This window comes from Acartia tonsa, chromosome 2 (genome assembly GCF_053477335.1).
Source record: "Acartia tonsa isolate MP-2025a chromosome 2, ASM5347733v1, whole genome shotgun sequence".
NCBI classification, from domain to species: domain Eukaryota; kingdom Metazoa; phylum Arthropoda; class Copepoda; order Calanoida; family Acartiidae; genus Acartia; species Acartia tonsa.
The window spans coordinates 21,479,726-21,493,370 of NC_137261.1; the positions used below are offsets into that span (position 1 = coordinate 21,479,726).

The 13,645-nt window shown below is 31.1% G+C and overlaps 1 protein-coding gene and 1 long non-coding RNA gene across 2 annotated transcripts in view; both read left to right on the top strand.

Annotated features, from left to right (window-relative positions):
* The window catches only part of LOC145306646 (GTPase-activating Rap/Ran-GAP domain-like protein 3), a 36,360-nt gene that overhangs the window by 1,997 nt on the left and 20,718 nt on the right, over positions 1–13,645 (top strand). Inside the window, exons 3-8 of the mRNA XM_080148935.1 lie at positions 1,987–2,067; positions 5,185–5,266; positions 6,004–6,080; positions 7,587–7,680; positions 11,750–11,826; positions 12,501–12,588. Of these exons, the coding sequence (XP_080005061.1) occupies positions 1,987–2,067; positions 5,185–5,266; positions 6,004–6,080; positions 7,587–7,680; positions 11,750–11,826; positions 12,501–12,588 (499 nt within the window). The remainder of the gene's footprint in view (positions 1–1,986; positions 2,068–5,184; positions 5,267–6,003; positions 6,081–7,586; positions 7,681–11,749; positions 11,827–12,500; positions 12,589–13,645) is intronic.
* LOC145312744 (uncharacterized) lies at positions 630–1,486 on the top strand. Its single transcript, XR_013877100.1, has 2 exons — positions 630–861; positions 1,264–1,486. It is a non-coding gene; the product is annotated as an uncharacterized LOC145312744 (long non-coding RNA).

Consider the following 13,645-nt stretch of genomic DNA (forward strand, 5'->3'; position numbering starts at 1 on the left):
CCGTAAATATTAAACATTTGATCCGTATTTGAAAGGGGGAGGGGTGGATTATAAATGTCCATTAAGTAGTTCCAGTTCAATTAGATGCCAAAAGTGGGCGGAGATTTTAAAGTTTGACCGGAATTGTGAAACATTAAGCTCTTAATATAAGGTGTTGGAGGGGGGGGGGGGGGGGGGGGTATAATTTTATATTCAGTTTTGATTACATCTTAAAACTATCAACAATGATACGTGAACAGTTTACTCCAGAACAAAGGACTTTTCTTTTACTTGAATACTCTAGATTAAGTGAAAGGAAAAAAACTTTTGGCCAGATCTTCTACAAGGATATATGGAAAGATTCCCTACATCGCAACCACCATCAAAAAATACAGTGAGAAATATTATGAAGAAACAATTATCTAATTGGACTATGCATAATTGTAACAGTAAGAAATCTCCAGGGCGCACTTTTACTGGCCGTAAGCGCACAGCAGTGACAGAGAGAAACAAGCGAAGAGCTCGCCGTTTGATGGATGCAGATTCTAAATAGAATTTAAAAACATTGGACGTGACCATTCTCCAATAAATTCATGCCGTCGAAACAGACTTGGAATTAGTCCAGCAAGCTGGCACAGAATTGCTAAGGAAATAGAATATCATCCTTATAAAGCTGTTAGAACGCCAGCGGTTATTGGACACAGATTTTCCTAGACGTGTTAGTTTCAGTGAATGGATTGAGAGAAAATCTGTTCAAGAGATGAGAAACATGTTGTTCTCAGACGAAGCCTATTTTGATTAAAATGGGCATGTTAATTCGCAGAATGTCCGCATGTACTCTGCAAAACGACGAGGGCGGCCAGAAAACCTTGCACATGAGCGGTTTGTTTCTCAAAAATTGCATGTTTTTTGTGGCATTCGAATGTCTGGACTGTTTGGTCTAAGATTTTTCCGCAATGAAACAATAAATGTTGCACGATAACATTCACTATTGCAATATCATGTGTTACTTGAGATTAGAGAATTCAATGGTGGCAATCTGGCCAACCTTACCTGGACACAGGATGGAGCTCCATGCCATACAGAAAGGAGGAATATAGCTTACCTGAGCCGCCAGTTTGGGGGTCGGCTTGTAAGCAAGGGAGCTGATCGTGAATGGCCACCAAGGTCACCTGACCTTAATTTTTGTGACTTCTTTCTGTAGGGCTATTTAAAATCCAGAGTTTATTATCCCAAACCTACTAACCTGGATGAGTTGCAGGCAGCTATAGAACGAGAGGTTAGGCAGCTTGATCCTGCAATGTGTTATAGAGCAGTGTTGGATATTCAAACACGAGCTGATAAGTGCATTGATATGGGTGGAAAATGCTTTGAAAAATAGTCCTGTCTTGATAATAACAAAGCATTTGATATGATATTTGTGATATTTTGTCTATGATAAAAAAATGCGTTTTATGTTTCAGTAAACCTGTAAATAAGTTGAATAAAAATTGAAATGAAAATAAAATATGTTTGTTTATCATTTTAGACAGATAGGAATAGTATTTTTTTTATAAAACAATATAAAAAGCCTTATAAACTGACCGAAAAAATTATCATTCATGCTTTTTAGAATTAATCAACTCTAAAATGCGCCGTTGTTTTTAGAGTAATCAATAAACACCTTTTATAAAATTAATCCATATTTTTATAGAGAATAAGAATATATAATTATTTTTTTCATACTCCTACTGGTTGTTTCCCAAAACCGAAAAACGCAGTTTTTTTTTAAACGCCCTGTAGAAATCAGCCAATTTTAAAAAACCCACAAAATCTGAAGGTATTGAGATATTTCATTAAGTCTTTTGTTCCTGATTCTACTATGCAATTAGAAATTATAATACATAATTATTTATATCAAGATTTGTTTAGTTTGACTCAAAAGATGAATAGTACAGCTACAAATAAAAAACTAAAAATATATGAATTTATTAATAGACCATCGAAATGATTTAACTTCGGTTGTACAGGCACCAGAGTGACCTTGAAAGGTTGGACAAAGTACAAAGGAGGGCTGGACGTGAAACGTGATATGACGGGTCAACACAGGTACACATTTTATTTATTTCAGGGCTCGGCAGCCGCCCGTCAGGCAGTGAAATTGTCATAGTGTAACTTTAAGATTTAGTTGGATGTCTAAACCTGTTCCTGAGCACACAATTAATCTTTCCAGATTTTTTTTTGTGGAAACAAGCGGGTTTAATTTTGAGGCTTATGCGCGGTTAAGGGGCGGCTGACGAGCCCTGATTGATATATCACGACCGATATAACTTGTGTAATGGACCACATGTTGTCTCAAAAGAATTTTTTTTTATATAATTTTTCACTTTGTTAGTGAATTAATAAAACAAAATATAAATATCTTTTCTATATATATATCAGTGTGTTTTTTGATAGGGGAATATTCGTATCTAGGAACATTTTCGGTCTTGTCATAAAATAAAACAGAATGCAAGAAGTAAAACTGAAATACCTAAATGTAAAAGGTAATCAAATTTAGAATATATATTGCCAAATATTTGAAGGGAAATTCAATATTCTATGATTCAGAATGATTTTTCATGTATTTTAATGTAGTATAAGATTTATTTGCCTATTTTTGTCCTGTAAGTCCCTTAAACCAGACACTAGACAATTCTGTATTGGTCTAGAGCAGGTTTTATCTTTATCCTAAAAAATTTAGATAAAAGATTAAAATGATAATGCTGGAAACTTAAAATAATAATTTTTTCGCGTTTATCCTTTTTGTAAACTTTTTCTATTTCTCAAAAGATGTTTAACATATATATATATCCTGTGGGAAAAGTATGTCTATCCATCATACATACCACTTGTAGTAAACTCAATGAAAGTATTTTTGCGATATTCTTCATTTATTTTACTAATTTATATTTTTTTTGTAAACACTGTGGAATAACTTTATTCTGTCTCAAAACGTAATAAATTTGTTTATTGTCGGAGTGCTGATGGCCGGTTGTTCTCTTCTAGAAGCGAATTATAACCAAAGACGTTAAAATATGTGCTATTCGCTGAATAGGTTTGTATACAGAGCCTTTTTTTTTATTGGCGATCTACACGTCTGAAATACCATATTGGTAAATATATGTGTTATAACCTTTAATTTATTCATGTATGTCTGTATGTATATGTATTTACACGTCATGAATACATACAAACATTGATAAATGAACATAAAAGTAAAGTACATTAAATAATGAGATTCCTTTATACAAGGGCGTGCATAAAATTGGGCAGTAGGTAGGCCATTTTTACCTTTTCAAACACCTTTCGCTTGGAACATTTTATCTCCACATTATAAAAAAAAACTCTTGGAGAATTGGAAGGGGGGGGGGGGTCAAGAGTTGTACTCCCCCAGTAAACGTCTTTTAATATATGTATTCAAAGCATAAATTATGTATAAAAATATAATTGTTTATATGCATATTAAATTTATATTTAGGTACTTGAGGTAATTAAGGAATTAATAAACTATTGTGCAAAACCTAAAGAATTAAAATACAAAGCGTTCCATATCAGTTTATACCAACAACGAAAAATCACGAAACCTATACGTGATTTTCAGCTGTCGTTGGAGGGGGGGGGGGGGGGGGCGGCAACTATTATTAGAATTCACGATCTTTTTATCTGCCCCCGAATATTACTTTAGATTTATTTCGATTCTTGGCCATTCCTTATTCCTGGTTCCTTATTCATAAGAAAATAAGAATATTTTTAAATTTTAAAAAGACCTATATTATAAATAAAACATTGAAACGTATACAACATGTAATTTTTTAATGTAAAAAATAACAAAGGGTGGTAGACTTCCAAGGGGGGGGGGGTAAAAAGGGGATTCCCCCCCCCCCCCATTTAAAATTTACCCCTACCCTAGTGTTGCCGTAGGCATCCCCAACCATTTAGGAGAGGGTATTAACCCCCAAAACAATTTTGGGGGAGTTGAACGTTCCAAAAATACCTCACTTGTCAAGATTGGATGAAAAATGAAAAAATCTTTGTGGTCGAGATTCCATAACTGTGCTTCCAAAAAAAAACTTGGACGCCCCTGCAAAGGGTGATAGCTAAGATATATCAAACATTATACATAAATCAAAACTTTAAAAAATTAAGCACAATGATACAAATCTTTGTAATTTTAAATATATTAAACTATGTAAATTTTAACATAAAGTTCGCATTGCAGCACTTTGAGATTGGAATATCCCTCTTTATTGAAATTGAGACTTACTTGCCATTTCTTTGACACTTTTTATTCCTATTCTAATACACGTTTTTGTGGGACCAAATCATTCCTCTGACATCTATTGTTATTTCCAAGCATTTTTCACATTGAATATTACAAATAAAGCATTGTCTGGAAGTATTAAACACAAAAGACATGGGGAAAATTGTGATATTTATAAAGATAGTCAAAAACCTGCTAAAAAGCAGTCCAACCAAAAAGATATATATTAGTTGATTTTACTTCTTAATGATGGCAATGTTGTCAAAAAGTTTCAACCTTCTATCTTTTATAGGAGCCGAGAAAATCACGCTTCTCATATATAACATACAGACAGACGGACATATATTTGGAATTATAGAGTAGCTTTGCTGCTAAATAAAGTTGTTTTGTTTTATTGGTAAAATGGCAGAATATAGGATCTTGCTTTCAAATTTACAATTTCGTTTTAGATATAAGAAGTTTGAGATTTACTGGGCAATATAATATTTTGCTTTACTACTTGAGTATCAAATATATTTTACACACTTCTAGCTACATACACAATTTTGAGTTGTATTAGCTTTATAAAATAAGCAAAGTAATATTGGCTTAAATAGAAGATATTTAATACTGATTTTATCTTTTATAAGTTATAATATCTATAATGTAATTTATTTCCATATTATAACAAAGAACAAATTGTTAAACTGACCCTTGTCTTTTGGTATCCTTGCATAGAAGTATCTAAGTGTCTGTACTGAAGGTTCATTCTAACACATAATTTACAGTGTAGCTTCACATAGTCTCCTGGGAAGATTTAAACCTATTTTGGGGGGAGGGTACCATTAACCCTAGAAAATATGGCACCCAATTTTTTTTTTACTTTTTCTTTTTATAATCAAAATTTTAATCATTAACATTAAAATAACTGTGTTTTTTTTCAGTTACTACACAAGATTCGAGTCTCATGAGATTATGTATCATGTATCAACTCTTCTACCTTACTCTGTGGATGATACACAACAGGTTAACAATATATAACATAGCTACTCTATATATTACTATTAGCGGCTTCGCCCCTAGCCTCTAGATGGTTTTCCCAAAGAGATAAATAAAAAAATATAAAAAGAAAAAAAAGATAAAAAAGAAAAAAAGAAAAATTGGAGATGCCCCCACTTCGATTTCAAAATTTTTTGGGGGAAAAAATGGGATAGTATTTTTTTTTGGGGGGGTGTCCCACCCCCCCAACAAAATAGCCTAAAACCACCACAGGACCAGTAGGTATATTCCCTGAAGAGTAGAATCACATCGATTCAGTGGTTACCGAGATCGTTAGGGTAAGACGGACTGACGGACGGACGGACAGACAGACAGACAGACAGACAGACTGACTGACATCGTTCTACTTTGTTATAATGATAGAGGCCCTAAAGGAACAGAAGTCGACCATTAACATTGAATTTAGTTTTTAAAAAAAAATAATTGTTTGTTCATCGAGCGATTTTCTTGGAAAACTGAAGTTACCCCTCTCTCAAACTTAGGGTACTGATTACAATAGATAAGCTAACATCATGTTACTTTCATATAATGATGTATAGTGTAGAACAGCTGTAACTAACATTTGAATTAAATTGAATAAACAGCTTGTTATCCCCCAACAACAACTGAAAATCACGTATATGTATCGTGATTTTTTTTGCATTATTTTCGTTGTTTGTATGAGCAGATATTTACATGATATATTAATTAAAATTATTATTTAGGTTGAAAGAAAACGTCATATTGGGAATGATATTGTGAATATTGTATTTGTAGATGGTACAAGAGAGGACATGCAGAGGTATATTTTACAAGGATGTTAATATATTAGAGTAAAACAATAGAGGGAGAAGGGGTTAAATAACTGTATGCCCACCCCGAGGATCCTATTCCGACTTTCAATTGGGTGTTTGAAAATCAACGAATAGTGTCTGTAATATTAACACAGCCAGTATGCTACAAAAGAACAGAAAGTTATTTGGTAACAGACGAAAAGGTCCCCAACAGGGGGATCCAGGTAGTTGTATGTACCTTAATATTTACAGATTTATTGTTTTTATTTATAAAGGAGCAGCCAATAAATTTTAATAACTGATAATCGATAAATATAGAGTGAATGACCTTATTATGAGTCATAATAAAAGTTTTATTAAAATTAATTGCTTAAAATTATGATTCGCCTAATTTTAATGCATAACTGCGCTTATATCTTAGTTTTATTTTGTAGAAAGAATCTTCGTTCAAAATTAAGTTAGAGATAGTTTTCTCTTATGTAAAAACTAAAATTTAAAAATAGTTCTTCGAATCGTTTTAAGTGCCTTCATGAAACTATCCCTTATAATTAAAGCCTGATAATAGAGAGAAAAAAAGTCTTCCTTTAAAGGAAATTTATGTAAGTTTGACTTAGGCGTGGTGTTTGATTTACAACAACAACAAAAACTATTTGCAATGTTTATTAATTTTAAATATACCCCCCAACTGAGATTTTTACCCATTCCTATAAACTTTTAGACATACTTGTTCCTCCCCCTTTTTTTAAATACCTTTTGAATCGCTTCTGACGACACTGATTTACACAATACATATATTGAAATTTATTTAAAATACTAAGATTTGTTTTCATTGGTATGGTCAAAGTTTCTATTATTTCAACTCTTTTTTTTCAACTCCTGCGTTCGTTAATATGAAAGTTTTGGTTTTATATTTGTTTCTATGTGTGTATGTTTGTGTGTGTGGGTGCGTGTCTGTGGGTTTTTGTGGTTGTGTGTATTATGTTTACTGTTTTCACTATGAATACATAACAAGATTTACCAAACACGATACAATATTACAATTCATAACAACAATTCTAAACAATCAAAAATAAAGGCTTACAGTACAAAATAATTTCTTGGTGCTTTATTACAAAGATAATGTTAAGCACAATAGTTTAGAAGATAAATTTAAGAGAGGATAGGTTTTTCTATGCCTAAACATTCCAAGGGCCTATAAATTCGGCGCCCTTTCTTGCTGGGGTATTCATAACCCAATATAACATGTCCCCCCCCCCAAAAAAAAAAAAAATATTTTTTTCTCATAAATTTGTGGGGGAGGTGTTATCAAAACTCAACAAGGTACTTTGTGTGAAAGCGCTAAATTCTTAACCAGCAAAGCTTCTCTTAAATAATATTTTTCCGTCCTTCCTTTTGTTTTATTGATTAGAATTTATAGTTTTCTTATTTTGAAACATAAAATTCTTTGTTGAGAAAATAATATAAATTTATTTTTGTTTTGCTACTTTTAGAATAATAATCTTGTTATTTTTTAGGTTTAAGCCAGTGTTTATAAAGAGCCAGTTTACCCATATATACGCTGTGGTGTGCTATGAACCAGCTGATATGTCCTACCACATCATTGTGTATTCAGGAAATTTGCTTTATTAAAATTTAGAAAAATCTATATTACACCGAATGATTTCTCTAAATCAGGGAAGCTCTCCCCATTGTTATACCCCCCTTGATTGAAGGGATTTTGGGGAAAGGGGGAGGTGTTGGCCATACAATAACAATTTTAGTTATAAAAGATGTTTAAATGAAGGTTAAAATGTTTTTTGGAGAGTATTTTTTTAAAAGTTTTTTTTCCTCATGTAAAATTCAGGAAGATGATTAAAGTTCCTCTACAGATTACGACATCATACGATAGAAGAGTCAATGAGAGGACAGTATACACTGTAATTGACCAATGGTAAAATTTATGCTGGCCTCTCATTGGTTATTTTATCGTATGACGTCATAATCTGTGAAGGGACTTTAATAATCTTCAATATTCAGGACCTAAAAGGCTCTTCACTGTTAAACAGAACTCTATCTGCTCAGCGTTTAGCTAGATCCTTGCCACATACTGACGGACATCCTGGTGGCGTAATGGGAATATTACCTCCATATGTTTTGTGGGAGTTATAATTTAACCCACATATCTTCATTTAAACAATGTACCCCAACAATTTAATGTTAAAATTATTTGTATTTAAGGAAAAGAAGTAAGAAAATAGAATTATATAAAATACAATCTTGATAAATAGATAATATAAAAAGTCTTGATTCTTTCCCCATCTCTCCCCTATCTCTTTTGTTTCTATGATAGAAATAAAGTCAGATATGAAAAGAAGAAATTGTCCCTGGGGGATTCAGTTCCTTTCAAGTAGGGACATAAATGGATATACTATACAATATACAAACTTGGGATCGTCATCCGCTTATATGCATATGAGAAAAAAATGCATTTTTGAACTGATCATAAGTATAAGCAAAAAATATATAAATGTATAAACTTTATAAACCAGGTCCTAGGCCTTTTGTAGATATAAGATACAGACTAAGTTGCCAATCGATTATAAGTATTTATGTTTTTCAATATTTCTAAGCCTAACTTTTGTATATCCCTATAGAATATAAAATATAAATATTAAATAAGATTGTTCTTCATGCCAACCATAAATAGTATGTTGCTCAAACTTTGTTTTAAATTTATAAAACTTTGTAATATTAACAAACATATAACAAATATATAAACAATTACAGATTTTAAAATTGAATACCTAAACAAAATTTTGTGGTTTATTTCAAGATGAAGAAAAAAAAGATTTAAAGCTTAATTCAGGTGGGATCAAGTAGAGGATTCGATCTACGTAAGGATAGGTCTCCCGCAGCGTAGAGGACTCACTAAGGGGCTAAAATTGTGGGTTAAGGGGGGGGGGGGTCTTTAAAGTGTTAAACTCAAATTAAGGGATAGGCTAACATTATTTTAATCATTTAAAAAATAAATTTCCAAAATAAAAGTAGGTTTGTGTATTTATGCCTGGACGTACTTATCTCTTGTTCTTAATTGGAGAGAAGCTAAGCACCCAAAACAGCATTTCTCATAATCGCCAGCATTTCAATTTTCAAACCAAGAAATTCATTCATTATTATGTGAAACATTAAATTAAATAACGAAACGAATCTAAATGGTCTAAATATATACAGAAATTATTTTTGTAGAAAAGTCGAACTCAGTATACTTTAAGTATTGATATATATATTAAATTACAAAGCTTTAAACTTTTCTTGTCAACATTCTTTACTTTTTTTAAATAAAAAAAAATCAAGTTTGCTTATCCTATTATATAAAGTAGTAAGTTTTTTTGTCTGTAGCGGAAAATCTTGCTAACTTATGAACCGATGTGGCGTCCAAGAAAGGTTTTTTTACTATTTTGGGAAAGGGTATCGCCACCCTCCTAAGGGAAATAACCCCTTTAACAAAATTACTCCCCGCACAAATATTCTGTATATTTTTTAAATCGAAATTGACGGGTGGGATTCGACTACCAACCCCACCTTCCCTAGAGGCTTCTGAGGGCATAGCTTTAGTAAAGTTATAAAGTAACTTATGTACTATTTTATACTTTAATGACTAATTTGCCTCAGTGTATAAGTTATATAATCCTATTAGAAAAGATAAATCCTATTACAATATAAAATACCCTCCGATATATAGATACATACAATTAAGAAATGGAATAAGGAATATGAAAAAGACAAAAAAAATCAATTAATATAAAGCGGAAGCACTCTTGACAAATAAAAAATACATTGTAATACCTATATCGTGAAACTTCTACTAAAGAAATTAAATAGGTTTTAGTTAAAATAAAATATTAATTCAAAATAAAATAACTAAAGGGACAAATGAAAATGATGAAAATTGTGTAAAAATTGTATAACAGGTTAAAAATGAACGTGCGAATTTTCTGTTAAATCTTATTGATATTCTAGTTTAAGTTTATTTCTTTTTGTCACAGGAATCCCAGTGCAAAATGTTATTAAGATTAATTTTCTCTAATAAATATCTCTAGCTCTGAATCCAGCTATTTAATGAATATATATGATATACATAATGCTATAATAAGGTAGTTTATTGATTAAGCTCATAATTGTGTAAGATACATTTTTCTATTTATAAAAGAAGTTATAATTAATTAGAGCTGGATCTTTAAATCATTTTAGTGGTGAGCCAGATCAAGGTGCGCCAAAGGTGATCCGAGGTGGGCCGAATGTAATCATATTCCAATCTTGTCAATTATATTGCTGTCATAAATCCCCAAAATAACACATCTTAATGATATGTTTAATTTTCCTTAAATTGTCACCTATATGTTTTTAAGGCAACATATCCATACGCCCCGGTACAACTTTATAACTTTTGGCCGTGTCAATACGGTGTATTTCATATATAACAATATCTAATTTATTTTAAAAATAATCATAAAATATTTTCATGATAGTTTTGCAATAAAATATTAAAACTAATTGAAAAAAAATATTAATTTATTAAATACGGATCACCCCGATCCGGCTCGGTGGCTATATCAAACGAGCTTTTATTAGAGAATATGAATATTTGATAGTGATAGTACACTACATATTGTCAAATTACTTCTTTTGCTATCTGTATCAGATACCTTTATTATCTTACTATACGTTCTTTTTTCAGTAGTAATACATTTTAGCAGTCTTTCTAGATTCAAGTTTAATATATGATAATTGAAAAAAATTATTCTGCATTTAAATAATCTATTAGTTGATCATGTAACATCATTATTCCTCTAATTACTGTCAATTCATTCAAATTCATCAATTAATCTATTTATACTGCTTTAAAATTTAATAATATTCGTTTCATAATATATTGATTTGAAGAAAATATATTATTTATGATATGATAATTTGATGAATTTGTAGTTTTGTCAAAAAAAAATAATTTTTTGTATACTTTTTTTTACACAGTTTTCATGGATACTCCTGTCTTCTCATAGGATATCAGTGCTGAGCAAGATAAATTGATAATATTCATTTCCTAACATGCTAGTTGGACTGTTCAATTTATTCTTCTTCACTTGAAGGAAAGGTAATTGTGAAGGAAAGAATCCAAATGTGTCGGAAAATCTTTACGAAAAATAAATTAAACAAAATTATTTAAATATCTTGCTCTAATAGAAGCCTAAATAGTAGAAGGGAGGGGAAACTTTCAAGGTCATACCATTGAGTTTGATAAGAAACAATAATTAAAGAAAAATATTTTCATCCTTCAAGCTTAATACATATACATTTTTTACTGAGATTTACTTAATGTATCTTGGTTTTTTAGGTATGTGATATCTTATGATGAGGCTTCTTTTTATAATGTATAATGCTGAACAAATGATAATTGATATATTTTTTGTGTATCAAATTTAAATTACTTAGATCAGGCTTTAATAAAAACTTATCATACAGAAAACCCACCATTTGATTGCAAGATTTTTTTGAAGTTCTACATATGTTCACAATACCAATTAATATAAATTCTGTTTACAGCCAAAAGCATTCCACCTTCTCTTACTAAAATTTGAATGCACAATGAATCTAAAGCAGTTTCAAACATATTACAAATTAATTTGAAAGCAAATTTTGATCAGAGAAATCTGTGCCTCTGTATGGTCCCTCCTTGCCTTCTAACCACAGTGGCTTTACTGATCATCAAGAATTCAGGTTAGTAGTGTGGCTACTCTATATACCTAGATTTTTATTCCTCCCTGTCTTCTGACTATTGTGGCTTTACTGATCATCAAGAATTCAGGTTAGTAGTGTTGCTACTCTATATACCTGGGTTATAGTGCCTCCCTGTCTTCTAACCACAGTGGCTTTACTGATCATCAATAATTCAGGTTAGTAGTGTTTCTACTCTATATACCTGGGTTATAGTGCCTCCCTGTCTTCTAACCACAGTGGCTTTACTGATCATCAAAAATTCAGGTTAGTATTTTGGCTACTCTATATACCTGGGTTATAGTCCCTCCTGTCTTCTAACAACAGTGGCTTTACTGATCATCAAAAATTCAGGTTAGTATTTTGGCTACTCTATATACCTGGGTTAAAGTCCCTCCTGTCTTCTAACCACAGTGGCTTTACTGATAATCAAGAATTCAGGTTAGTATTTTGGCTACTCTATATACCTGGGTTTTTGTTCCTCCATGTCTTCTGACCATTGTGGCTTTACTGATCATCAATAATTCAGGTTAGTAGTGTTGCTGCTCTATATACCTAGGTTATTGTCCTCCCTGACTTCTCACAATAGTGTTTTTTTTTTCATAATGCCCGCTCTTTTTAAATAAAGAAAATTTAGTTACCTATTGGAAACTATTAAAATATTGATTGAATTTCAGGAGGTTTTTGTTGGTAAAATGCATCAATGGTGAAAAGGCAACATACAACACTCAAGTTTTTGCCACTAAAAGAGAACGAACATTTCAGGTGAGAAAGATTTTTTTGTGAGATTCTTTGGCCGCAGCTGTAACAACAGTCATTGAAACAATTTGCCACAAAAGAATGAATTGAACCAAATAAAAAAATCGCAACTTAACTAAACTAAACAAAGAAAATGAGTAAGTTACAGATATTCTAAAACCTTGGTATGTGAAATTGAATGGTGTGTAAGATTTAGTTTGAAAATTTTCATTCATAAGAAGTGCTACTCAATTAGTATAGCTGTCGACTGTCAAGCCTTGTGCTTAAAAAATTCACAAAAAAATGCATTGTAAGTATAATTATTTCAATACCCTTCTTTAATGTCTTTCTTTTGTTAGTTCCAATATAATAGAATTGAAAATCTTGAATTCATATAAAAGTGCAATTTTATGAGTAATTGAAAATTCTAGAAACTAAATAAAATTTTTGAAAGAAAATTAATCAATATTTTGATAAAATTGGTATATGTACTAGAAATATAGGATCATGGAAAGAAAACGAATTAGAGGGTTTCGTTGTATTTTCACAGTAGCTTTTTTTCTATTTCTAGATCATGCGGGGGGCTCTGATCCTGCGGGGCTAATGTGTTAACCCAACGGGGCAATAGTTAACTTTTGCCGAACCTAAAATAACCTAACAAAGTTACTGTGAAAATACGCTTTTAGACAGCTGTGTAAATTTATTAAAAACTTATAATTAATACTTTAAGTTGTATTTATTATCTTTGTTTTTTTCACTAGTTATTTAAAGGAAGGAATACCAATGTTTGCTTAGTTTAAATGTCAGAAAGTTGACAGCAAAAGAAAATTCATTGATTTTTTAGTTTTTACTTACAAGTAATGCAAAATAATTACTTAATGATAGGGTTTCTGTTATTTCTCTAAGTATGTAGAAAAATAATATGAATAATTTTTTGTAAAATTATAAAAATGTTGGAGTTTTAAATATTGTTCAACTTGTTTAATGTAAGTTTAATAGCCATAAGATTTTTCACCCATGTCATAAAGCCTATAGACACATTTAACAAATCCTTACGTGCTAAATTTTAAATTTGTTTAAATTT